The sequence below is a fragment of the Aotus nancymaae genome, unplaced genomic scaffold (assembly GCF_030222135.1).
Source record: "Aotus nancymaae isolate 86718 unplaced genomic scaffold, 86718_ANA_hifiasm-v0.15.2.pri h1tg000041l, whole genome shotgun sequence".
In the NCBI taxonomy this organism is placed as follows: domain Eukaryota; kingdom Metazoa; phylum Chordata; class Mammalia; order Primates; family Aotidae; genus Aotus; species Aotus nancymaae.
This window is the reverse complement of record NW_026988455.1, coordinates 18,640,972-18,668,469: the sequence shown is the minus strand read 5'-3', so window position 1 is coordinate 18,668,469 and position 27,498 is coordinate 18,640,972. Positions and strand designations below refer to the sequence as shown.

The 27,498-nt window shown below is 47.3% G+C and overlaps 2 protein-coding genes across 9 annotated transcripts in view; one reads left to right on the top strand and one right to left on the bottom strand.

Annotated features, from left to right (window-relative positions):
- The window catches only part of CDC14B (cell division cycle 14B), a 108,573-nt gene extending 93,913 nt beyond the window's left edge, over positions 1 to 14,660 (top strand). For 4 of the 8 annotated variants that reach the window (XR_002479613.2, XM_021677113.2, XM_064361545.1 and 1 more), the window contains 2 exons: positions 5,118 to 5,234; positions 11,023 to 14,660. Coding sequence is in view for 4 of the 8 variants with exons in the window: in XM_021677113.2 (XP_021532788.1) it covers positions 5,118 to 5,234; positions 11,023 to 11,059 (154 nt within the window). In the remaining 4 variants the exon portion in view is untranslated. The remainder of the gene's footprint in view (positions 1 to 5,117; positions 5,235 to 11,022) is intronic. The other 4 variants (XM_021677116.2, XM_021677114.2, XM_021677119.2 and 1 more) reach the window with 1 other exon arrangement.
- Positions 14,661 to 22,537: 7,877 nt separating this feature from the next.
- Positions 22,538 to 27,498, bottom strand: part of HABP4 (hyaluronan binding protein 4) — a 39,137-nt gene continuing 34,176 nt past the window's right edge. Inside the window, exons 7-8 of the mRNA XM_064361544.1 lie at positions 25,803 to 25,988; positions 22,538 to 24,053 (exon numbers count right to left, since the gene is read on the bottom strand). Coding sequence (XP_064217614.1) covers positions 23,997 to 24,053; positions 25,803 to 25,988 — 243 coding nt within the window. The 3' untranslated portion in view covers positions 22,538 to 23,996. The remainder of the gene's footprint in view (positions 24,054 to 25,802; positions 25,989 to 27,498) is intronic.

The window sequence follows — 27,498 nt, the reverse complement described above, 5'->3', positions numbered from 1 at the left end:
TGGGGTGGTTTTCTTTTAGTCAGTTGGCTATACAGCAGTTTGCCTCTAGTTTTCTGTATCTTGAGTATACCCTTTCCAATCTAGCAAAGAAGCATTTTCCCACTAATCTACTTTCATTAAAAATTTGATTTTGTAACCTCTAAATCTAATCTACCATGGTGCAGCAGCTCTCTCATAAGTCTTCTCTCTTTAGTGTGCAGAATTTCCTGCTGTGTCTCATTTTGTCTCCTCCCCTTTAGCGAATACAGTAAGCATAGTTTGTAGCACTTGATGCTAAATGAAATAGGAGGTCGGAGCTGAGGCCACCTCTTTAGGTTGGTGCATTTCCATATGGCAGTCACTGCTTCTGCTTTTCTCCTTGCTGAGACGTAGCCACAATGCCTCTATTAGGCTAATAGCAACATATTTGTATTTTCTTGAGATCTTTCATCTTTGAAATGAAGACCTTAACAGCGAAGAGGCTTTATTTCTGCAGAAGAATGTGGAAGAGGCCCACTTCTGGAACAGCACGCTGGAGACCCCCAGGGGGTGGGTGTGTCCTGTGTCTCGGGCTCCACCGCCACCTTCCTGTGTCTGAGCTGCATTCTTCCTTCTCTGAAGCTTTTTCCTTAACTCATATTTTCAGAATTTCTTCTCTTGTCTCCTCTTGGAAGTTATGAAAGAATGCAACAGTCCCTTGCAAGATCTCTTCCAAAGAAAAATTCCATTGCAGCCAACTCTGGTACTTTGTGGTTTCATTGAGTATTTTCACATAGCTGAGAAAGATTTCATAATCAAGCTGATTTCACTCTTCAGAATTAGTCAAAACCTGCTTAACATGCTCCTATTTATGGCATTTTCTTGAATATCTTACAAATACAAGCTTATTGTTGTGCATTCAGACGTGCTGTATTTCTGAGATAGATTACCCTTCTGGGTGTTTTGTCCTTTACTTCTCTTAGTAAACTTCGATTGCCACATATTCTGACTCAAGAGCATCATGCACTACATAGATTTATTCTTCTCAAACTGTTCCAAGTGGCAACAATGTTCTGAATGAGTGGAGCAGTTGCTAATAATACTTAGGCACTTTGTGGTTGAATGATCATTTCCAGGGTAAGTTTCAAAATGGTCTCTATTAGGCTCTTTTGTTTCCAGTATTCCATGTAAATTCTACTTCTGTTGTTGTGGTTAATGACATTTGCTGTTTCATTAGACCCAAGTACAGTATTCAGTTTAGCCTGCTTAATTATTTGGAATTTTCAGAAGCAAAAAGCTTGCGACAGTTACAGTGGTGTTAATAAGCATCATCTTTGTAGCACCACCATGACTTCTTTTGAAAGGGCCTTATTTGTAAGATAGGTGACTCCTGAGCACCACCATCCACCGTCATTACCACCCATCTCTGCTGGCAGTGAACGTAAGTGGTGTGGCATTGTCTGATGGATTGTTTCCAGTGAAAAGCTCCTGTTAGGAGGCATGCCTGGAGAATTAGGCCGTAACAACACTTCAGGCTGCTGAGTCGGACTCGGAGATAGTGGGAAAGACTTCTCTGGAGGCTGCAGGGCGTCAGGGTCAATTTTGTGCACACTCTTGTAGTGTCCAGAGTGGACAGCCAGTATTCATAGTGCATAGTTGCCCTGATGGATTTTTTTTTCTTGGAATTGGATATTTATTGCAGATCTGGCTTTTTAGTTTTTGGCTTTGCTGTGTTCCTTGAGTTGCAGATTTCACTATATCTGAAATCTTAAGAGTACAGAGGGCTCCAAGGATGCTGTAGAGAAGAAAGTGAACTGCAGTATGGGCAAGAGGTAGGCAGGACGGAGGATTTTGTCAGGGGAGTTTGGGACGGAAGAAAATCTATCTGCTGCACACTGCTCTAGAGCAAAGCCATGCTTGGCCTTGGTTGGACTGGAAGGCAGAAGGCAGCAAGTTCCTGGGTTCCCCGTGGCGGAGGCAGCACGTCACCCTCTTGTGCCTATCAGGTGGTGTGTGCTGTCACTGGCAATAGCTCAGTGGAGTTCTCCCCCACCCCGCACTTAATGCGTAACCTGCAGTTAGGATAACTACCATGCCATTGGTGCAAATAACTGGAATCTTTTCCCTGGTATGATTAATACGCTCTCAGCTTCTATCATTCTCTTGGTTCTAAAGTTCTGCAGAAATTACTAGTTATTTAATATTATTCTATCAGTTCACTTAATTTATACTAATTTTACAGAGAAATGTTTTTTCAAAGCTGTTTTCTAACAGCCTGACTATGTGATTTAGCAGTAGTTTCTTGTTTTGAATGGCATTTAAACACTTCAGTCATAGTTAATCTGAGAAATCAGGATTCAGATTTCCTAAGCAGGCAGTGTATCAGTTCTTTCTTCCTCAGATTAATGATATTGTAGTATGACTGTTGTCTATACTTTTGGCCAACCATGGCCTCAAATTATTTGAGAAGTATGTGTTGTATTAAAAAAAAAAAAAAAAAAAAGCTAACAGGAGTCTCATTTTCTCCACACGTAAGAGGGTGGATGAGGGGCAGGGATGAGAACAGTGGCAGCACCAGCGCCGGGCCTGGGCTTCAGAAGCAGCAGTGAAGCAGCAGCAGATTGTTTTGGCTTGGGATTCTTTATGCAAAATTCTAGATTCAAATCCTTAGCAGAGATGAATAAATATTTCCCTTTTATATAAACAGGAAGAATTTTTAGGGGCAGGCAGGCTGGATCATGCCTATAAATCCAAACACTTTGGAAGGTCAAGGCAAGAGAATCACTTGAGGCCAGGATTTTGAGACCAACCTGGGCAACATAGCAAGACTCCATCTCTACAAAATAAAAAATAAAAAATTAGCTGGGTGTGGTGGCATGTATCTGTAGTCCCACCTACTCTGGAGGCTGAGGTGGGAGGATCAGTTGACCCCACAATTTGAGGCTGCAGTGAGCTATGATTGCACCACTGCACTCCAGCCTGGGCAACATAGTGAGACCCTGCCTTTAAAAAAAAAATTTTTTTTTTTAAATAATTCTTTGTTTTTAGAAGTAGAATCACAACCCAGGATAATAGTTGCCTTTAATCCTACAATTAAGTCTGCATATACCCTTCTTTTTCTTTTCTTTTTTTTTTTTTCTTTTTTTCTCGATACAGAGTCTTGCTCCGTCACCCAGGCTAGAGATCAGTGACACAAACATAACTGACTGCAGTCTTGACCTCCCAGGCTCAAGTGATCCTCTTACCACAGCCTTCTGAGTAGCTGGAACCACAAACATGCACCACCACACCCAGCTAATTATTATTATTATTTGTAGAGAAAAGTCTCACTGTGTTGCTCAGGCTGGTCTCAAACTCCTGGCCTCAAGTAATCCTCCTGACTGGGCCTCCCAAAGTGCTGGAATTACAGGCATAAGCCACTGCACCCAGCCCTTTTTTCTGTTTTGTTAGAACATTCAGCATTTCAGATGATCACACTCTATGAGAATTTCTGAACCAAACATTGGCTGATTTATCCAGGATTCATGGCCCTGTGTGAGACTGAAAGCTAGTTTCATGGGGCCTTCAAAAATCCTGCATGAATAAAGTAAAACAGTGGGGCAAGCTGCCCTTTCCCTTCTCCCCAAAAGTCTTGGGACTGCTGGCCCAGACAAGCTCCACGTTATGCTCTCATTGCTTTTTAATGATGAGACCTTTAGCATTTTACTAAATGTTGGATATGCTTTGGTTTGGGTCATGCTAAGGTTGTAGCAACTTGTTAATCTTAGCATATTTTAAGGCCCTTTCTTTGGTATATTAGCCAGCATGGTGGTAGCTCAGACCTGTGAGGTGGGATGCTCACTAATTGTAATGGTTCCTTCTTACTCTTTTAAGCTGGGTTCTCATAAGTTGTTACTGACTTTCTCACCTTTATGTTTGAATAGGAGAGAAGAAAGTTTTTTAAGTCAGTGTTTTCTCTTTCAGAAAAATTAAAGTTGGTATCTATAAATGTGTGTATATGTGTTTAGTTTGTCAGTGATTATCTCTTGACAAAAAGAACTGCATATAGGCCTGGCATGGTGGCTCGTGCCTATAATCCTAGCACTTTGGGAGACCAAGGTGGGCAGATCACCTGAGGTCAGGAGTTCGAGACCAGCCTGGCCAACATGGCAAAACCCCTCCTCTACTAAAAATACAAAAATTAGCTGGGCGAGGTGGTGAGCACCTGTGGTCCCAGCTATCCAGGAGACTGAGGCAGGAGAATCTCTTGAACTCGGGAGGAGGAGGTTGCAGTGAGCCAAGATCACGCCACTGCACTCCAGCCTGGGCAACAGAGCAAGATTCTGTCTCAAAAAAAAAAAAAAAAATGAATTGCATATAAAATCTTTTGATGTCTTTTCTGCTGTTTTACCTATGACAATTTAAAGAGTAAAGAGAAAAAAAAAACCAAAGGACCATCTGCCTCCAAAAGGACATTCCGCGTGGCCGTTATCTCAGAATGCTCTCTTTTGTACTTCCTCCTGGGCAGTCTACTGTCATACGCACCACTTTCTCAAGATTTTTAGAGTTTAATTAAGGCAAGCTTTACAAAATTTAAGTGTTCTCACTTTCTTTTTAGTGGCACTTGGAGATTTAGTAAGTTGTTATAATCCAGACAAAACTCATATTTTGCTTAAACACTTTTTAAATTTTTGAAATGTTATATAAAACTAGTATTGATTTAGTGGATTATTACCCATACGTACAGCTTTGAAGAGTGAATATTTTGTAGTTACTTTTTAAATTTATGTTCCTTTTTTTTAGAATTTGGGCTTCTTAATGGTGTCTTGTTTCATGACTAAAAATCTGAGAAGCTACTTTTACTTTTGGGCACAAAGATCTGTTTGGCTGGTGGATTTCTTTGGTGTGGGAATTGCTTAAAATGCCAAGCCATTCATCTTCCAGAAGCAAAGCCCTCTGGTTATCTTTGTCTAACCTTCAAAGAGAAATGAAATGCTTCATTTTAAAAGGCCTTGATGTAAAAATGTGTTTCAGATTTTTTTTTGGCAAATGTGTTGATGGAAAATCCTTTAAATTCTCAATAAGATAATTTGCACTAAAGTGCAAAAATACCTTCCTCTGTCAAGTATTTGCAAATGGTTTCAGTGAATATAATCTTATTTTTTTCCAACTATTTTCAGAGTAATTCTTCAATCCAGTGTTCAGAGCTGTAAAACATCTGAACCTAACATTTCTGGCAGTGCAGGCAATACTAAACGAACCACCAGATCTGCTTCAAGGAAAAGCAGTGTTAAAAGGTGAGAAAAGAATCCTACTCTTCTGCAAGCATTGGTTTTCCAGTTTAATCTTCGGACCCTATCTCTGGAGAGTGACGTGAAATTAGGAGAATGTAGAAGCTCTGTGATGGGAAATTAATCAAATGTGTATTACTTGTTCATTGTCTAAGAAAATCTGGATTATTTTAATGTAGGCTTTCGTTTTGTTTTGTTTTGTTTTTCAGAAATAATTCTCAACACTGCAAGTATGATCTCTGGGTCATGATAAGGGAAAGTTTTTAAATTAAGAATTTCCAAAGCTGGCTGTCAGGACTTAGAGGACATCTTTCTAGGTGTATATCAGATACAGTGTCATTGCTGGACAGCTAGCTGCAAATTAGTGTGATGGTGGAAATGAGATAACTCTAGAGAGTTTGGGGATCCTTCTCTACCAGGTGACTCTTTGTCCTCTTGGCCACCACCCACACCTGAGGCTCAGTTACTTCTTTCACTGTCATCATTGTCTTCAGTAAGTGTAGGCAGAATTTCACAAGGAAGCCAGTGTGTTCTGTGACCACGTCGGTGATTCTGTTGTCTTTGGATATTTCTCATGAAGTGGACACGTCATTTTTAAAGTATTCTGAAAACATATACCATTTGAAGAGAGAATAGATGGCCCAGGAGTGGAAGGGGGTGGCACCTTTTCATCTTCGCCTGGTATTGGCAGCCCATGCAGCCCTGTTTTTGTCCTCCTGGTAAAAATGATCTCTTCTAATAGACATGAGTGACCAGGAGATAATCAGAACCAGACTTTAAAATGTCCTGCACATGTGCCTCACTTCTTTTCAAGTTCCTTGCCCTGTATATGTGAGGCTTTGGGCCTAGGGGCCTTATCAGTGTGAAATTAGTCCCCAGTGCAAAACAGCCAGTCTCCCAAGAGACGCTTGGCAGAGCTAGGAGCTCTGTGTGCTTTGCGTTTCGAGGACTTGTTCAGCTGTGTTGTGTTTCCTCTTTGCTGTTTGTTTTGTACAACTTTACTGCACACTTACACTCACATGGGGATGCAGCAGCGCCCCATGAGGATTTGAGGACTGTCAGGCACTGACTCATGATTTCAGGATTTAAAATTTTTCATCAGAGATGTATCAAATATTCCTATTTCTTTACTCTTCAGTTGTACTTGAGAAGAATATTGGAGAAAAACTGACAAAAGGTCAAAGATTTAGGTACATTGGAACAATGCAGAGTGTTATTTATAACAGTGAGAAACAGGAAATGGGCTCAACATTGTTACATTATGCCAGATGCTTTGGGAGTCCTACAGTTTAGTTCACGAAGCGATGAGTGAAAACAGCCACACATAACAATTCTCAAGTATGGTTTGCGCCTATATTCCCAGCACTTTGGGAAGCTGAGACAGGCGGATCACTTGAGGTCAGGAATTTGAGACCAGTCTGACCAACGTGGTGAAACCCAGTCTCTTCTAAAAATACAAAACTTAGCTGGGCGTGGTGGAGCACACTTGTGGTCCCAGCTACTGGGGAGGCTGAGACAGGAGAATCACTCGAATGTGGGAGGTGGAGGTTGCAGTGAGCCAAGACTACCGCACCCTCTAGCCTGGGAGATGGAGGAAGACTCCATCTCAAAAAAAAAGAAATATTCTGAAGTATGACTAATTTTGCGAGTATACTATATATGTATAGAAATACAGAGATGTATAAATATATACCTACAATACATCTATATTTATAGGTGAATAAGTTTCTATATATGTATAGAAATAAGATAAAGGAAAAATATGCCCTGATACTAATAAAAGTTCTGGTTGGTGGGACAGTTGGTTTTTTTTTCTTTTTTATCATCTTATTTTCCAATTTTTCTACAATAAGTGAAGGGAAATGGGTGTGTTTTAACTGACACTTTTAGGTGAGCCAAACTATTAAAAATTCAGGCTGGGCGTGGTGGCTCATGCCTGTAATCCCAGCACTTTGGGAAGCAGAGGCGAGTGGATGAGGTCAAGAGTTCAAGATCAGCCTGGCGAAGATGATGAAACCCCATCTCTACCAAAAATACAAAAATAAACCAGGTGTGGTAGCAGGCGTCTGTAATCCCAGCTGCTCAGTAGGCTAAGGCAGGAGAATCGCTTGAACCCGGGAGGCAGAGGTTGCATTGAGCCACGATCATGCCACTGTACTCCAGCCTGGGCAACAGAACAAGACTCTGTCTTTAAAAAAAAAAAAAAAGAAAATTAAATAAAAAGTCTACCATTGATGACAATTAATTTTGGCACGTCTTGAAGGGGGTGTGTTATTTTTAAGTATGAGTGCTCAGGCTTTTTTTTCTTTGAGACAGAGTCAACCAGGCTGGAGTTGACCACGCTGGAGTGCAGTGGTGCTATTGGCTCACTGCAACCTTAGCCTCCTGGGTTCAAACCATTCTCCTGCCTCAGCCTCCCAAGTAGCTGGGATTACAGGTGTGTACTACCACACCTGGCTAATTTTTGTATATTTAGTAGAGATAGGGTTTTGTCATGTTGGCCAGGCTGATCTCGAACTCCTGACCTCAAGAGATCTCTTTGGCTTCCCAAAGTGCTGGGATTACAGGCGTGAGTCACTGTGCCCGGATGCTCAGGCTTTTATTACAGCCTAGTGTGTCTTGCATATATAATTCTGCCTTTTGCTTTTTTAGATTATGCATTTTAGGTTACAGAGGAATAGAATCCAGAAGCTTGGCTGATGCTTGCCAGGTCACACCACCTTCCTCTGAGGAAGGAAGGGCTGGTCTTGCCTCCGTTTTTCTGTCTAGGTCTTGTTGCTTTTTCACATCACTCTGGTGACCTGAACTCCTGCTTCTCTGGAGATGTGGTTCCTGGCTGCAGCGAGCATCTGGCTGAGGTCCCTGTGAGGATGCTTTGAGGCCCTTAAGGTAGATTGCACAGTCAGTGATCTGGACTGAATGCTGAAATGGCCCAAGCCAGTTTCCAGGAATTCTGGATAATGTTGTAAACCAGAAAGACTTACTTTAAATTCTAACATGGACTTTCAGAGATGATGTGGAGAGGAGTTGAGCAATGAGGATGAATTGGGGCTCACAGTTTATTTAACCACCTTCCTCTATGTGGGTTCTTTTTCCGTGCCTCTTTTGGGGCTTTGGCCTGTGTTCATTCATATCACCTTACCTGTTATCCACCTACAGCTTACAAAAGAAAGGCAAATAAATTAGGTATAGTTTTTGAGAATTGGGGGCAGCCAAGCTGTAGCCTGGAGCTTTTATCCCACTGAATATTATTCATAATATCCTGCTGACTAGTATTCATTTCTGTTTGCAGGGTACTGAGGGAATTAGAATATTGGTGCATGGTCTGATTCTGGGCAAAATAGTATGAGCTGAGGTTGTTGAGTAAATTCAAAGTACTGAGTTGAAATCTTTAAACAGCAGTAGAAAAAAAAATAGAGTACTCTTTGGGGTCCTTTCGTCCCTCCCTGCAAGGCACCAGGGTTGCCATTTCTTACTGGTTCGTTATCACCTCGGTGGCGCATAGGAACTTGACCTTCCATTTTCATGTTCCTTGGTGTCCGGGATGAAGACTCCACCCAAACTCACTTTGCACTTAATTGGCACTTTTGATTTTTGGGTTTACTGAGAGGCACTTCAGCTTTGGGGAACTTTTTCACAAACGGCAAAAGAGCAATAACTTGGGGGTGATGAAAAAAATAGTAGTGATGTCTTAAACTATTTGTCTTTGGGAGAAAGTGCCACTGTTTCTCACAGCAGATGACTATCCCCTCCTGTATGCATTTGAAGCTGTGCCACATTGACACCTAAATTTCATGTGGCCACTGGTCTGGGACAGTGGCCAGGTGGCGTGTGTAGCCCTCAGCCCTGCCAGTGCTCTGTGTGGCATCTTCTCATTCCCTTCCCCGAGTCTGGAGAGGAAGGTGAGTGGGCTTCTCCACCTCCCACTTCCTGTTAGAGCTGTAAATCCATGCTAACCTTTCTCTTTTAAGAACTAATAAATCCAGCAAATAATTGGCTCCGTTGACTTGACCCGTTTTCAGTGTTCTCACATAACCTCTCTGAAGAGCTCTCTTAAAACAGTCTTGGAAATTTCATCGTGCTCCGAGTGGAGAGCCTGCAGCTGCCTCATTTGCTCACATTCACTTCATGTCTTCATGCAGCCCTTCCACCGGTGCTTGTGTTAGCTTATGCTGTTTCTTTTGGGCAGGCTCTTCTTTGTTTTAAAGGATAAGTTCATTCATTTTCTAAGAAACTGTCATGTACAAGTGACTTTAATTCTGAGTTGCATCATTGGGAACCATCACTTTCTGCTGCAGCTGCCAACCCAAACCTAAGGTCTGGGGCTTTGGGGTGCTTTGTACCTAATTCTTCATATTGCAGGGGTCGGGGAGAGAAATTTTCAGGTTCTTTCCTTAGCCTTTTTTTAAAAATACGAGACAGCATCTTCTTCTCTTCCCCAAGCTGGAGTGCAGTGCTGTGATCTTGGCTCACTGCAACCTCCGCCTCCCAGGTTCAAGGGATTCTCCTATGTCAGCTGCCTGCGTAGCTGGGATTGTAGGTGTGCACCACCTGACTAAAATTTTATGTATATTCTTAGTAGAGTGGGGTTTCACCATGTTGGCCAGGCTGATCTTGAACTCCTGACCTCAGGTGATCTGCCCACCTCAGCCCCTCAAAGTCCTGGGATTACAGGCATGATCCACCGCGCCCGGCCTCTTTCCTTAGCCTCTAAAACCACGAGTGTTTTCAGGAGTCCTTTAGTTGGGAGTAGCTGCAGCTAGGACCTCTGGCTCCTTCAGTGTTCTTGTGTGACTTTGCCTATGTCACACCTGCCGCTGCCTCTTGTCCCTCGGAGCCTCAGATCTCCGTACCTGTTCCATTGCCTCTGGGCATGAATTTTTGGCTACTGCTATTATCTCCAAAAGTCCATCAGGAGAGGAGTCCCAGAAGGTTGTCTCTAAATGTTTCTTTTTAAAATACTGTTTCTCTCCAGTCTTTTAAAATATTAATGATCCTTTGAAATTCCAGATATTTTCCCACTTGCGTCACCAGCTGACCCGGATCTTTTGACTCAGTGCTCTGCTGGGATCTCTGAAAGCAAAATGATCAGTTCAGACGCTCCTCCCCGAAGAGCACAGCAGCAGCATCGGGAGAGGGGTCCCTCCAGATTGGAAGTGGTTTTTCTGACTCTTCTTCTGGTTTTGTTTGTTTTCTGAAAGTTGTTATTGAGCTGAAAGTGTAGCGTCACAAACTGGGGAAGGAGAGGAGGGAGGCGGGGTGAGAATTGTGGAGTGCGGAGGCAGGTAGCCCGTGGGGTGCCTCCTGTGCCAGCGGAGCTGGAAACTACTTACGTGCCAGAGCTTTTTCTGTGACCAAACTCTGGCTTTTGAAATAACCCAGTAACAGTTCTCTATGTTTTTATTCTGCCCGCTCCTCCCACAGCCTGGTTCCTCAGAGGGAAGGAAGGAGGAGTGCTTTGCAGCACGTGCCCCTGGCGGCATCATGGTACTTTCCTGGCTCTGCTGCCTCTGCCCGTCCGTCTTTTATTATTTTTATTTATTTTTATTTATTTTTTAAAATTTCTATTTTTTGCAGAACTGAACCTTTTTCTGCTCTCCCTTTCTCCCGTGTGTCTTTTCTTTGTGGTTGATAGTGTGTTGTCTTTTCCAGAGTATTTGTCATTAGAAACTTACAGCAAGCATATACCTTTTAGCATGTCAGTATTTTTATTATGTTGCCCTCCTTGTCTTTGAAAACTGCCTGTGAACGCTGTGTAAACTTTATGGTAAAAATCCTTTTTTTCCCCCTGTAGTCTCTCCATTTCAAGGACTAAAACAGTCTTGCGTTAAGTAAAAACCTGCGACCAGAGGTGAAGGAAGACTCTAGGAACTGAAAACTGCGACAGAAATTAGCACAATTTGAAAACAAAACAAAATTGCAAAAGCCTTAGTTCCTTTCCACCTAAGAAGTTGGTTCAATGGAGAAAATGTCCACTGGAGTTTCAATAATGAATTTGGAGTTTGGGTGCAAGTGAATGACTCAAAGAAGGGCCCAGCTCTCAAGCTTAATGACAAAAATGGTGTTGTAAATTTAGTCTCAGGTGTAAATACCCAAGCCCTCTGGTACCCAGAGAGCTGGCCGGTCTGTGGTGCATGTGTGTCCCTGTGATGGCAATCATTGTAGTCGCTGGCCTTCAGAAGAACTGAGGATCTGATGGAGTTTTTTTATGTATTTATTTTCTGTTCACCTTGTGACCCTGTGTCAAAATTTATGAAGTACAAAAGGCATTACTGAAATGGTACTTTCTGTAATTTGATACTATCTGGCTTATCTTCACTTGACTCTTTGTAATACTGTTGTAATGTTAACTCTGTTAAGTACCCAAGCTGCTTGTCTTCCACCAAAGAGTGCTTTATTAACAAGAATCTGTGAAAACCACATTTAAACACTGTTGCATGTTGTAATACCAGGTGGTACCTTGGTAACCTAAAACTTGCAAGAGATTATTAATGGTAAAAGAAGACTCAGGAGGAGAAGCTGACTTCAGAGTTGAAGATGTTCCAGTCATTCCTTTCTCTGTCCTTCAAGGACTGAAGAACTGAGAGGCTGCCCACTGTTTGGTTGCCAGTCATACAAATTAAAATCGTATTTCCTTCCATGCCTGGAAAAAACAGACAGTTGGTTTTTCCCTTTGGAAACTGCAATTCCAAATAATGTTGGCTTAAAAGAAAAAAAGTTACTGCTTTTTTTAGAGTCCTTCTCTATAACATTGGAATTTTTTTCCTCCTGAGACCAGCCGAAGGCCATTGATGTGGCCTGCGATTTCAGTGACAGCGATCTGCTTCTGGACCTCACTGTTGCCTTTGGTTAGGGAACACAACTAGTAACTCTGCAGAGTGCCTTCTCCCGCAGCCGTACTGAAACACAGCAGAGTCTGTGCCATGAAGCAATTACTGAAACAGAATTGATTTGCTGCTTTAGAAAAAAAAATGGGGCCCCAAATAAAAGAATATTTAGTACCCACCTCAGTTCCTTCCGTAAGAAGTGGGTGGTTTAATGATTGTTAACCCATTTTTGCCTGTGCTGGGAGCATGGAGGGCCAAGAGGTTGACAGACAGTGGGAACCAAATGCCCTCCTAAGCCACAAGGCGTGCGCCAGATCAGTAGGCAATTCCATTTTAAGAAGCTGCCCTTTTCACAAAACTGCAAGGAATAAAAGCAGTTGGAATAAACAGGTTAAAGTCTTTAATGCAAAAAGTAATTGAAAGGCAGTGCCTCCATTTTGGTGTACTTTATCGGGAAGAAATTGACCGGCATCAGGGGAGACGGAAGATGCCGTTGTCTCAGCCAAACAGGCGACTCTTTCCCCAGCAGGCACTACGGGGTAGGGTCAGGCCAGCCTTTAAACACTGGGGACTGGATCACAGAAAAACAGTGGTGTTCTGTCCCTGGAAATGAATAGGCACAAAGACCCACTTGCCTGTGGGAAGATCACTCTTCAATAAGATTTGGGTGGCAGAAGGAACATTTCTTTTGCTGTTTTGAGCTGAGACAATATAAATATTCAAATCGTGCCATGCACAAAGCGTTGAATTCTCAGGGCACCTCTTCTTCCCCTTACCCTTTTTAAGGCCATCCCCTCCATAAATAATAATCCAGGTAGTTGTGAAAATTGTGCTTCCTTCTGAACCCTTCTTAGTTTGGCTTTTCATCCCATCAGAACAAGTAAACATGCAGCCGCCACAGCTCTTGTGAGTACTGTCTTCCTCCCGGTGAACAAGCCTCCTGGTGTTTCATCCAAGAAAAGGAAGGGCGTCCGCGGAACCACAGTCCTTTTGCATTTTATAAACTGCCTCTTCATGTCGCCTGCTCAAGTTTCCAGCTACAATTACTATCACTGTGGCTCTTTGTAAAAATCCTTCTATTTAACTGGCTCACTGAAATTAGTCATAGGAAGCTTGTGATTTGGTGAGGAAGCATTCCTTATAATAACCAAGTGACTTGGGATGGTTTGCATAGCAACAGTGTTATACTTATGGGGACCACATCTCTGGAATCCAGGAAGTCTCTGGGTTTGAGGGATGGAAAGTTCTTCCTGCTATGAATGAGAATGGACTCTTCCCTTACCCTCAACTGAAACCACAAACACCTAGGATCTTCTGGGATTCTGACTTAGAGTCCTTGTTATAGAAGACGTTGTTGCTGTGGAATATGAAACTGTGTGTGTCAGATGGAGAGATTACCTTAAGAGCCTTAAATAACCCTGAAAGTACACCAGGACAGTTTGCAAATGGAATTATAATTAGAAGTGAATATTTTTAAGTGCCCTTGAAGCTTTCTGGGGACTCAAAATTATCAAGAGTCAGGCACAGTCCGGAGGAAGAGCATCTGCAAAACTGGGTTCCTAGAAGTACGGATGGATGTCACTTTTTGTAGAACTTGGCGGGGAGCAGCGCCTTGTGAGAGCAGGTGGCCTGACGTGGTCAATGCTTCCTGGCAGCACAAGGCTCTGCCAGCCTCCAGAATTCCCCCATTCTGAGCTTCATGCCCTTGGCCTGTCCTTCACCCACTTCCTCCCCTCCCCCAGCCCTCTCACAAGGGTGATTGCTACCTCTCTCTTTTCTTGGGCCGAGCAAATTTTAGAGGAGTTCCCAAGCTTTGTCACGAGGCCAGTGTGCAGATGGCCTGGGCTTGTGCGTGGCCCGAGGGCTCTCCTGGGGCCTTCCCTCTTCCCAGTCACCTTCGGAGCCACAGGAGCAGTGCTCTCATTGGATGTCTGTTCTTAACATAGCTCAACTGCTTCTCTTTCTACATTTTAAAAAATCATTGTATTTTAGAAAGCAGTGCTCATCAAAAGCAACTTTTAAAACCTATTTTATTGTTCCATTAATAGTTATCTCCCACTGAAACTGCCCTGGGGAGGCTAGCTGCTGCTCTTCCATTCTCCACATCAGGGTATTCTCCACATCACTGAGTGGAGATGACTCCAGATGTGTTTAAAGACTGGACAGTTCACCTATACTGTGTAGGAAATTACCTCCTTAATTACCTGGTAGAATTGTTAGCAGACATGTTCGTCCAATGATAGTACTGCAGTTTTCTATCAATAATTTGCAGACTTTTATCTAACCTGCACTCATGTACAGATTATTAAAAGTTTTAAAATGTAACTGATCAGTATTGATCAATCATTGTCTTGATTTTTTTTACAGTGTATATTTCTAATCATATTTTTTAAAGCCGAGAGAACTGGTTGAATGAATGTTTATTTTCCTGAAGGTATTTTTAAGATAAAGCTTCCTAATGGACTGTAAACTTTGCATATATATGTACTTTGATACATACTGTCACATTTGAAAATCTTGTGAGTTGTAACTGGTTTTATACAAAATGTCAAATAATGGAAATTGTATAATTATAATCATGTAATTAAAAGTATTAACCAAACAGTCTTTTAGTTTATTGTGTTCCTTACCAAGCATTTTGGGCAGTGAGTAAAGCAGGGGTATCCCGGGATCTGTACTGGTCTGCTAGGATGGCCATAATGGAGCACCCCAGACTGGGTGGCTGACACAGAAGTTCTGCAGACTGGAAGTCCACGACTGAGGTGTGGGTGGGCTTGGTTTCTCCCAAGGCCTCTCTCCTGGACTGCAGGCTCTGCCTCCTCGGGGCCTGCGTGGCCCTGGTGCCTCTTCCCATCTACTCCCCTCTTGTGAGGACACTGGTCAGATTGGATTGGGATCCACCCCGATGGCCCTCATTTTACCTCGTTAAAAGCCCCATGTCCACATAGAGCCACATTTCAAGGGGCTGGGGTTAGGGCTTGAGTGTTTGAATCTGGAAGTCAGTCCAGCCCTCTTCTGTAGGGTAAGGTGGTGAGCGAGAGGGGGCCATTCCTCATACCCCAGCACCGGCTCACAGGACACAAAGGTCTGATTTTCTGAAGGAGAACCCTCAGACCCTTGGGGTCCCGCAGGGCATTTTGCCGGCCAGGGTGTGACGGCGCTGGCCACGGTGCCCTCTGCAGCTTGTGGTCCAACCCTGGACACGGGCCTTGTGCTCTCTACCTGCCCTGCCTCTGATGGCCTCTAGTGCTGGGCAGGAGTCCAAGGGCCCAGTGTCCACACCCCACACACAGTTTACTGCTGAAACTCAACACCCTGTGTTCTGTTGAGTTCTATCCAGTTCCCCCAAGGAGCTGTGCTTGGATTTGCACTGGGATACAGGTGTCCAAAGTAAAAACCAGAGACCTGCCTTCTCACCACCACACATGACCCCCCAGAGTGTGTATGTGCAGACCCTGGCTCTGTGGGAGCTGTGGCCTCTCCCTGCCCCTCCATGGCTTCTCCTGAGGCCAGTGCCTGGTAAGGTGCTCCCCTGACGCACTAGCGCTCAGGCAGCTGGCCCCGCCATGCAGCTCCGTCAAGTCCCTGAGTGTTGTGAAGGGGCTGGCCGGCTTGGAGGCAGTGCTTCAGATGGAACTATGCAGCATGTCTGTTCCACCTGGGGGCCCATGTCTTCCAAGCCTGCATCGGGGAGGCAACAGGCTGTGGATACCCCTGGCCCATAGAGACTTGTTTCCTTCCCTGTCATCTGGAGCCACTCTGCCCAGGGCCTGAGCATCATGTGCAGGATTTGCTGATCCCCTCTGCTTCCATTAAGTAAAACTGAAAAGAATTCCTACCTTAGCCATTAGTATGAGAGTTAAAATAACACATTAAAACAGTATCGGGGTATATCTTTCAATTCACTATTTTGTCATATTTTAGGTCATTTTCTCTAGATAATTAGGGAACTGATAGCAGATTAAGGACTGATAGCAGATTATGGTCCCTCAGTATCTGAAATTTTGGGGACCTGCAGCATAATTTTATGGACAGAAAATGGTGTAAACATTTAAAAAGAGGTCACATAAACTATTTTGCTTTGACGTGGGGACCCACATGCTGAAGGTAAGTCTCAAGAGGTTGTTCGGAGGCAAGGCTGGGCCGTGGGAGAGGAGTTGCGATTTCCCTTCCTGTGGCCCTCAGTGGACTGAGATGCAAGTTGCTGTGAAAGAGCAAGTCCCAGTGGGTGAACCCTGCCCCAGCTCCGCCACTTCTGTGACATCGGGGACCCTTCATCTGCCAGCCCAGCCTCACTTTGTTCAGTGGTAAAATTGGACTAGCTGTTTGGATTACAATTAACATCGTACTTCCGTTTAGATTAACAGAAGTACATAGCTGAGCCTTAGCTGGGGGAGTGTGACATCCGCTCTGCTGTCTTTTCCCTCCTCCCTGTGTCTAAGTGCAGCTGTGGGTGCGCTGGAAAGAAGGATCTTGGGGGGAATTCTCCAAGAACACGACCTTTAGCTCCTCTATAGCACCCTAACTGGAGGTCACACTCTCCCTATCGTCGGCCACAGAGGTGGCTTCTGAGGTCATACTGTCACAGCATCACATCAGTGTTCTGCAGAAACTCTTCCTGGGCGGTGCTGGCTATTTCCTTAGGATAAATTCCTACAAAAGGGATGTCTGGGTCAAAATGTGAAAGATGTTGAAGCTTTTGCTGCGGGAAGAAGCCGCTTGGTAGAATTGTTGAGAGCATGCATTCTGGGCCCAGGCTGTTTGAATGCAAACCTAAGCGCTGCAGTAGCTTAGATTTGGGCTGAGTGACTTAGGCTCCCCAAACCCGTTCCTTCTCTGAAATGGGGATGGTAGTATGCATCTTACAGGGTTGTGTGAGGATGAAATGAGTTAATATTTGTTCATCGCTAAGAACAAGTGTCTGGCACACGCTAAGAGCCGAGTGTATTGTTCCTAATTAAAAAAAGAAAATTAATGCTGTCCAAGAGGACTGTCACGATGCGCAATCGCCGCTGCCCGCCCCTCCCCCGTTAGCAGCTGTTGTGACGCCGGCGAGCTGCTCAGTTAATAGCAGGACAGTGGCCCCAGTGCCGCGGGTCGTGGGTCACGCTCACTGCCCTGCCGTTTGTCGTCCTAGCCTTAGTTTTTCCGCATTGATTTTGGGCATTTTGTCTTCCAAGCGGTTGGCACAGCCTGCCCTTAAGTCCTAGCATCTATCCGTTTATTGGGGGAGAAATGGACCCCCCTGAGCAAAGCCTTCCAGGTTCCTACCCAGCGCCTCAGAGGGGACCCCGGCCCCTGTGGGAGTGGGGGCCCTCCCGCCTCGGCCTCCCCGCTTCTAACTCTGCCTGTCTCTTTGGCAGCAAGTCTGCGTAGCTTTGAAGCGCTTCTGGACGACGCATACTCGGTCCACACCGAAATCCCCAGGTAAGGAGGCCCCGGCCCTGCCGCGGAGTCTCCGCGGGGCCAAGTCTGTTTCTAAAGGGGGAAGGGACTCCGCGTGGGAGGGCGGCCGTGTCCTTTGTGCGTTGTGGGACTCGGGGAGGACAATGGTTTCTCCTGGACCTGGGTGTGTTTCTGTGTTAAACAAGACGCCTTTTCAGGCGGGGCCGTTCTCCCTGGCGTGGGACCCCGGGGAATGCAGTGCGTCTGGCGTCCCGCACCCGCCTACTCGGTGCCAGCGGACAGTCCAGGCCCCCATGCGTTTGCCCGCCCCGGGCCGGTGCTGCCCCCAGCTGGGAACGGCTTGCCCGCTTCCAATGCCGCTGGTCTCGGGCCGGGCACGGGACAGAGAAGCCGCCACGGTGCTCTCGGGCCGGCGGGCAGAGGAAGGCGCTTCCCGGAGAGACGGCGCGGAACAGGCTCCCCGGGAGCTGGTCCGCTGCGCCTCCTCCTGCGGGGACTTCAGGGTGGCCTGGGCGGTGGAGCCAGCGGGGTCCCCTCTGCCTGCGCCTCGAGTGCAGGTTCAGCTGGGACCCAGCTGGAGGGAGGCACACGGAGCACCCTGGCAGGCCTGCAGTTGGCCTGTCCTCAGGTAGCAGTGGAGTGTCCACTCAGCACTCACTGGCCAGGCTGGAGGGTGACAGCTGATGGCCCTCCTGGTCCCCAACCTAAGTTTGCCTTGCGGTTGAGAGCTTGGCCCAGGAAACTAGTCCTTGCCGTCCACACAAAGTCACACCCGAGACAGGCCTGTGGGGTGGTAAGTGCAGCCCTGTCCATCTCCCTTTTCCAACGATGGTTGGCTCTCCCGGCTTGTCACCTTCCTAGACCGGCTTCTGCTCTGGCTCGGGATCCACAGGGACTAGGCCTCCGGGGAGGGTCTCTCCTGGACACACCTGCTGCCCAACGCAAGTTCTCTCCAGGTGCAAGTGAAGCCTCGCGGCAGGTGTTTCTGCCTCGTTCTTCTGCTCGGTGTTGAGGCATCAGCCCAGGGCCTTCCCTGGTGCCCTGGGGGTGACTGGGTGGGAAGGGCCGGGCTGACACCCGCGGTGGTAACAGGCCCATCCCCGCGCAGCAGGGCAGTGCTGCTTGCACATTCTTAGGCCAGGAGCCCCTGTGAGGTGATCTGATGGAAGCTGAGGCCCCTCCATCTTCCCAGAAAAGTTCACGTGGAATTTTTGAAGGCTGCGTCGACAGGTTCACTTGCAGGTTTGCTGGCTGCCACCACACACCCCAGGGGTGCTGTTCCACAGATGCCCTGTGGAGGGCGCCCCGGAGGTGTGCAGTCAAGGCAGGGCCTATTCACCAATCAATCACCCTGCCTGGGCCTGCCGGGAAGCCTCAGTAAAAATTCTCAGGCAGCGTCTTTCTGCATCGGTCACAACCACCCGCTTCCCCAAGCCCGTCCCTCATAGGCCACCTGGCGTTCCCATCGCTCCTGCTTCCTTCCTATCCACCTTCCCTCTTCCTGAAAACTTCCCCAGCTTCACCGCTGACTCCACCTCCATCCCCTCATCAGCAAAACATGTGAGTTGGGGTCAGGTCACTTGCCTCGGATACTTAAAATGCTTTTCTCCCTGTTGCTCTGAGGCAAGACCAGTGGCCAGTATCCGTGTGGGCTGCCGGGACAGTTGTGCGAGTTGTTCATCGCACAACCCCGGGGAGCACCAGGCACACTGAGGGTCGATGTGAGTCAAGTCCTGGGAGGGGGGCAGGGGCACAACATGGGTGCCCAGATAGGGCAGTCCTCCTGGAGGAGCCCTAGGTGCCTTTGCAGGGTGGTGGTTCTTGAGGAGAAATGTCTTACCCCACCTCAGTGTCTGAGAACATTTGAGACTCTCAGAAGTCCTCTGTGGGGTTTACATACAAGCTGATGCCACATGACAGGCACTCCCTACCTTACAAATAATGGCTTTGCGCTCCCTAAGTGATAGAATTAATTCAGCCCTCTGGGAGTAGGCAGTTTTGAAAAGAAACAGTGCTCAGAGATGGCATTTGTTGGTTCTCTGCTTCTTCCCACAGAGGGCTGATTGGCCCAAGGCGTAGCTATAAGGGGTGTGAAAGCCTTTGCTATCGGGTTGGGGAAATTCCCACATCTGGAGTCCGAGGAAACTTTGTGGCTCAGGCAGAGGCTTTCCAGGAGCAACAGGAGATGTGCAGAGAGGCTGGGCTGGGTTGGGCTGGGCAGGCAGCCGCTAGGCCCTTAGGCCAGGGGAACCAAGTTTTAGTCCCATCCCGATTGCATGGAGAAGACCCGAGGGTGTGCCATCTGCAATACTGCCATGTGCAGTACCCTACTAGGTGCCATGGCCATCTCCACGTGGCTCGGAGTGGCTGAGCACAGAGGCACATGGGACACACTCCATGGCTCATCACCTGCTGAGGGACAGGCATCCGTTTCCCTGTCCCTTCTCCTAACAGCTTTGCCCAAGGGACTAATCCTTTCACTGGAAATTTCAGGAGTGTGTAGAACATGGGGCTCAGGGACTGAATCTGGTTTCAGCTTCTACCTGCCCTAATAGTAGCCAGGGAGCAAGGAAAACGGCATCCTTGCCTGACTGTAAAATGACGAGGCATGACAAAGCAGGACTCCCAGGCCTTCGAGCAAACGCTCCTCTGCTCCTTCAGTAACCGAGCTCTGCCGCAGGTGCAGAGGCAAAGCCGGTGGGTGGAGGGGCATCCTGCAGACTTAAAAGATGTCCAAGGAAAAGGCAGTGCAGGTGTGAGGGGAGCACCTTTGGGCGGCGAGTCCTGTGAGAGGGGATGAGGCGGTGATCAGCATGGTCCTTACGGCCAGGCTTTGGAGGAAAACACGGTTACAAGGGAGTCCTGCACTTTTTATTTTTTTAAGAGATGAGGTTTTTGCTCTGTCACCCGGGCTGGAGTGCAGTGGCGCGATCACAGCTCACCGTAACCTCGAACTCTTGGACTCAAGCCATCCTCCTGCCGTGGCCTCCCAAGTAGCTGTGACTACAGGGGTGTGCCACCCACCTAATTTTAAAATTTCTGTAGAGACACATTCTTACTGTGTTGCCCAGGCTGGTCTTGAACTTCTGGCCTCAAGCAATCCTCATACCTCAGCCTCCCAACGTATTACAGGTGTGAGCCACCATGCCCAGTCTAGATTTGCACTTTTATCTGTATCCTATTGGATAATAAAACGGTTTTAGAATATTCCTGCGTTTTTCCTTCCTCATTCCCTTTTCCACGCCTCCTGTCCTCCACAACACAGGCCCCTGTGGGGCAGAACAGCCCAAGGCCTCACATACCCACAGCCCGCCCCAGGTTGTCTGAAGCAGGAGGGTTCAGGGAAGGCTGCTTACGCGGGCCAGGATCCTTGCAGAAGGCTCAGGAGACAGCAGCAGCCAAAGAAAATGGGCACATGTTTTTTCTGTGTCTACAGCGGAGGGCGGGTGGGCCCACTGCTGCTGAGAACAGGGCAGGCCCAGCCGCTCCGGAGCACCTGCCAGCACCGCATAGTACGGTTTCAGAGGACAGCGACGTCCTTCCAGTGAAGCTCCCACGCACTGGAATGGCATGGGCTTGCTGATCAACAGAAGGAAATGGTCTGAAGTCTGACCAACGCAGGGAAGGAGGGTAGCTGGCTCAGAGGGGCCCGCCTTGTGTGGAATGAAAACACCAAAGGCTCCTGAGCAACATTAGGTTAGAGGGGTTGTGTTCAAAGCATCTAACTCAGACTTCGGAGGCATTCCCAGTGAACAGCAGTGTGTCCTGGCTGCCTCTTCCCAGACTTGTCTGATGGGCAACCTAGGTATTCATCCCAAGTGAGGTACCGGCCCCTCCCTCTTGAGCAGCACCTCCCTTTTTAAATTCTGAGACAGTCTTGCTCTGTGGCTCAGGCTGGAGTGCAGTGGCGTAATCTCGGCTCACTGCAACTTCCACCTCCCAGGTTCAGGTGATTCTCCTGCCTGTCTCCTAGGTAGCTGGGATTACAGGCACGCGCCACCACGCCCAGCTAATTTTTGTATTTTTAGTAGAGACAGGGTTTCACCATGTTGGCCAGGCTGGTCTTGAACTTCTGACCTCAGGTGATCTGCCTGCCTCGGCCTCCCAAAGTGTTGGGATTACAGGCATGAGCCACCGCGCCCAGCCAAGCCCCCCCATCTCTAGAGGATCTAGCTCCCCAGCCCAGTTACTGCAGGGTGGTTTCCCCCGCCTGGTGCCAGGCTGTGTGCAGCTGCCCCAGGACCTCACCCGGAGCTGGGTCTTCAGGAGCTGCCCTGAGGCACAACTCAGACACCTGAGGCCCAGCAGTCAACTCCTGTTTCAGAAATGATTCAGTCCGGTCTGGGCGTGGCTAACCAATTCAAACTTGCTTGACTTCCACTTTTCAGGAGCCTTGGGGACAACAGACCCTCGTGGGCATCTTTCATGGGGTTAATCTGCTTGAGTCTAAGTCACCAGCCAGAAACGTGGTGCCCAGGGTGCACTGCCCCAGGACTTCTCTACACCCACACCACAAGCACCACAGAGGAGTCTGGCCGGGGCACTGTGGTCCAAAAGGTCCTGTTGCCTCTACATCTGGCTGTCCCTATGGTGTGCTGGTGACACCCCCCTGCCCTTCACTTCTGTCCTCCCTGGCTTCTCTGGGGCACTCGGGGCTACATACACCTTGGCACAATCAAAACCCCTACATCCAGGCGCATGACCAAGTCAGTGAGAGCAAATACAGCCCATTCCAGGTTCAGAAAGTGCACTGGGTCCCCCAAAACTGTGTTCAATCACAGGACTCAACAGCTCTATGGGATAGAAACTGTCACTGTTTTGCAACTGTAACATTAAACCAAGTGCTATGGGCTTTTCAAGTATTGTTCACACTACAGCAAAGTTCCTTAAAAGGAATCTCTGGCTTATCTTCAAAGCCGCGGTTAGGCAAAATGACAGTATGACAGCTTCAAACCCACTGAGTCATGACACAGCCCTTATGTTGTAGCAGCTAGGTGAAGATTTCTGGAATCAGGGCAATTGCATCCATTGCCTTTTCCAGGAAAGGGAATAAAACACTCAGTTAATAAACCTTAGTACTCAGATAGTAATTTAATAAGACCAAAAACAGGCTGTCACCCAAAGCAAACACCCTTAACTGACCCTAACGTGTAGATTCAGCTGTGATTATTCAACAAAATCATGACCGACTGCTATGGCCTGGGAGTGCCGGAAGGCCTGTTTTCTCTACACTAAGTCAGGGGCGAATACCAACCTTTATTTGCACTTGGGTTCCAGTTCAAAGCCACCTTCAGTGTGGCAAAGTGAAAAAAAGCACAGATCCTGGGGCCGAGGTTCCGATTCCATCACAGGCGAGCATGTGAACTGTGACAACAGGCAGACAACACCTGTGGTATCCACGGGCAAGCAGGGAGACATCACCCCAGCTTCCAGCAGCTCTACAGCCACCTGGACCGCGGGCCCTCCTGGGCCCACTTCCTCTGCAGCACAGAGTGTGCTCTGTGGGTGGGCCCGAGTGGCTCTGGGTCCAGCTCTGTTCAAGGTGGGACTCCAGGTGAGTTACTGAACCTCTGAGGTATACCCCCAACCCCAAACTTTCACCAAAAGCAATAAAGAGGAACTCTAGAACTGGGGCCAGGAGTAAGTGAGAAAAACTGCTCATAAGTGCTTAATAAATACTAGTTATTTATGACCCTTGCCCAGGCTGAGGGCAGAGGCCTTTGTACACAGCTGCCGAACTCCGACGCTAGTTCTGCCATGATCCCTCTCCATTTGATTGGCAGGTTAAATAACATGGTTTTTAAAGCCATATACTTAATATTCTTCCTAAAAACCACCCAAACACTAGATATGTGTGTGTGCACACACAGAAACCACGAGGTAGTTTAAATCACCATTAAATATCAACACTTTCTCTGATTCTGTGTCACAGAGTGGTGACCAGTGGCTACACAATCGCGATTTAAAATGATTGGTTAAGTGAAAACCAGAACTCAAAATATTCCAGGAGAGTAGATAACATTTACAAGGAAACAGTAAGTACAACTCTATTTTAATTTCTCGGTCTCTGAAAACTAAGCTGTGACTGCTTTATATGAACAGTTCAAGGTCTATGCATTTCCTCTAATGCTAAAGGCACAGCCTCCGGGAATCTACGGCTTCCTACGAGCCTCAGTGGAGTCTATTTTACAACCCCCTTTCCCTCCAAGCTTCTGTGGAGGAGATTCCATACAATCCCTATGTACACATTTTAAACATTATTCCTGAATGTCATTTCAAATTCCTTCGATAAAAACACAATCGCCATTCTTCGCCTTCTTGGGAAAGGGCCAGGCTAACCCTAACAGAAAGGCCTGCTCTCGAGCCTCTGGAGAAGCCCCTCTGTCTATGCGCAGCCTGAAAAAGTGCAACGAATTCACAGGGTATGGGAAAAACAACATCTATTGTTCCTAGAGTCTGACTGTCTTCCCACAGCCGAAAGAGTCTCTCCAGGGGTGTGTGGTGCAGCTCCTCGGTGCCAGGAAGTAGCGCTCTTTCAAGACAGTGCGGGGAAGTCTTCAGGGTCATCTGGGTTGGGGGCAACATCTTGCATCTAAAGAAGAAAAGAAATACTTTGAAATCCATTGCCCCTTCACCCATTCCTAATATCCCAATGGGTTAACGGGGGCCTGGCACCAACACCGAGGGGCCTGTGTTAGAGGCAGGATCCACAGTGGGAAGGGAGAATCACAGGTCACTGCAAACCCAGCAAAATACAGCTCCCCTCCCACACAGGCCTCCGGCCCCCTCACAAAACGGGCTGCCTCCCTTCCTATGTCCTGCAAACTCTTACCGGGGGGTTCTGCATGGGGCACATCCTTCATCAAGTAAACAGAATGGTTACTGCATGTCGGGCGCTGGAGGGAGGAGGAGGTGCACAGTGCCTATCCTCGGGAGCTCATGGTGCCAGAGAAACTGACCATCAAGTCAGGAGCTTCACTAACAAGTCCTGGGAAGGAGGGGCCACAGGAGGGCCATCCAGTGTTATTTGGTGGCAAAGCAGACATCAGGGTCAGGCAAGCTTTTGTGGGAAGAGAAAGTTACCCTGGGATGAACCTCAACAGATGAGGATGAGCAAAGAGAGCACACGGACCTGGTTTGGGAAACAATGTGACCTGCTGGGGGCAGGCGCAGGCCCTAGGGCGGCTCTGAGCAGAAGCTGCACAGGCTGTGGGGGTGGGGAAGGTGTGGAGGCGGGTGAGGCTGGATTCCCAGAGTGGTTTCCCAACACGCCCGCCTGGAGTGCTGCAGGGGCCAGAGCTCCACTACAGGAAAGGAGTCGGGGTGTGTTTCCTATTCTCAGAATAGACCCTATTTCCAACCCGGCCCCAAATATACCCCCTCCCCGCAAAATTGTGGTTTTGCTCTTGCTTAAGCAAAAACAAACCGCAGATACTGCTTCCAGGGGCTGCTCCCTAGAGCGAAGGAACCAGGCAGCCAGCGAAGCAATACCCAGACCAGCCAAAGAGACGGGGTCTGTGCCTGCTCCATCACCACAAGGACCGCACGGTGACCCATGCTGGCCACAGGGCCTCAGGGCTGACTTGCAATGAACAGGTGTCCATGCCACATTAGAAAGCGCCTACTACATGCTAGGCACGGCGTGGCACCGCGTAAACCGATCATAAGCAAAAGCTGCCTGCCTGAGAACCACACCAGTGGGACTCTAGTGGCACACAGAGATCAGGCTTCAATGAAAAGAAACTCCTTTGCTCAGAGACCTTGACCGGTCTAGGAGATGTGATGAAAGAAACCTGTGACGAAGTGAGGTTGGAAGAATGAACTCAGGCCAGCAGGCAGAGGCCAGGGGTAAGGAGCGTGCTGTGTTGAGAGCTAGAAGCAGGCAGCCGTGGCTGAGGACAGTGTGAGGCAGGTGAGCTGGGTGAGGGAGGTCCCCTCACAAAGGGTTTGAGGTCTTAGTAAGGACTTTGTCCACTCTGCCAGCATCACCTGAACCCGGGACATACAATCAGGCCACAGGAAGCTAAACGTCAGGTGCTCCGGTTCAATCCCGAGCTGGGGAGCTCGTCTAATGCAGATGAGAGTGAGTTTTCTCCGATCCTGAGACTGCCTTCACGGCAGACCCTGGAAGCCAGGGCTACAGAATGGTCTCTCTCCGACGGATGTCCATGATGCTACAACACCGTCCAAATGCCCCAACATCAGTCCCACACTGGCTACAGGAAGAAGCAACTGCAGAAACTGATGACCCTCTGAAATGAGACCATCCTGGGCCCGGGGCACTGGTCCTTATTTACTTCCTTCAGAAAACCACCTGAGGATTTGTAATACAGATACCTACCACCACTTCTGCTCTGGAGCCATAGTTCTCTGCCCTCCTGATCCTTCCCCGGCCTCCCCGGCTGCCTCCTCTGGCTCCACGCCCGGGACGAGGGAGGTTACCAAAGTTAATCTCCAGCTGGGATGTGATGTCATTGGCGGCTTTCCGGAAAACATGCGAATCGTCCTCATAGTCATCTTTCACCATCTGAAACATAGTTACAGCATCAAACGCAAGTCCACAGCCAGCCCCACACTCAGCTGCCTTAGCGGCTGCGACGTGCTGCCCAGGAGCTAAAACACCAGCAGGGGCTAGACAGAGCCCTAGGCTGCAGAGCTGGACAAAGGCAGAGTCCCCCATTCTTGCAATTCCAAACATCTGTGAACTTACTATGATTCAAAGGTGGGTGGGACCAAATTTCTATCAGCTGAGCAGGTTAAGATGTAAGATTTGGCCTGACTGATCATAGCAAATGATACACAGGTTTTATATCTAAGTGTATTTTGCTGAGATAAAGCTTTCATTTCTGCCTTATCTGCTCACAAATGCTTTGATAAATAAGGAAACGTCCCCTTTCCAGAATAGAACAGAGAAATTCCTTTCAGCGTGGGTGCTGACTATAAATACATGTGCTAAAAATCACATGACTTATAATAAACAATTCTGACTCAAAATATAGAGAAATTTTATAAAATAACAGAGCACGGTACCTGAGTGCTCTACCCACGCTGCACAAAGAAGTTAGGCTGCTTTTTTTTTTTACTTAAAACTCTATCTCTTGTTACAACTATATTAAATAAATTAATTAAATCGGATCCAAATTTGATTTGGCTTCAACTCATAATAATGGATAAAACAAAACAAGTAAACTAAAATCCTACAGAAAGGAAACCTGTCAATGATCTCGGGTGAGAATCTCCAAAGTGCTGGAACAGTAAACATTCCTACAACCAGGAAACGGACAAAATTGCCATGAGCACATCGACGCCTTTAGGCCACAGGCTCATGACAGGCTTCGTGTTTAACATCTGTGTCCCCTTTAAGGTCTCAGGTTAAAGCAGAGGCTTTAGGTAGTTGGACACTTAATGCTAAGAAGATGAAGAGAAACAATCCAGGAGCACTGGCACTCTGTAAAAAGGGAAACACACAAAAATAGTAACAGGCAAAATAATCAACTCTTGCATTGTTCAGCAGTGGCAGGGAAAGCACTGGTAAGTTCTGTCCCGGGGCCCTGCCTCTGCAGGAAGGGTCGTGGGGCGGCGGTACAGGGAGTGAACCCCGTCTAAGGGCTCCACTTGCAGCTCCAGCTGGCCCCCGCCAAAGTGCTTCAACTGCCCAGTGCCTTACACGGGGTTGTTATTAGGTCTGAACTTTGCTAGGTATTCTAGCGCTTCTGTCTTTTCAGGTGTCCAGAACAAAGTAAACTGATGAACTGAAGATCTGGCTTATGTTGCTTTAAGAACAATTCCTAGCTTAAGTCCTCAATCCTCTAAGATTAACAAGGACCAAGATGTGTGCTTTACTGAGACCAAGCTCGATGACTCAGCTAACCCACTTGCTTCAAATATTCTGGGAGACCTCTGGAGCCAGGGAGGATGAATGTGGCGTGGATTAAAGAAGAGCAGCTTCTATTTTTACCTAACATGTCAGCTGCACGTTTCAATCCTGACAGCACATTTGTTTTAGAGAAAGTTTTATTTACAATGCCTAGAACAAA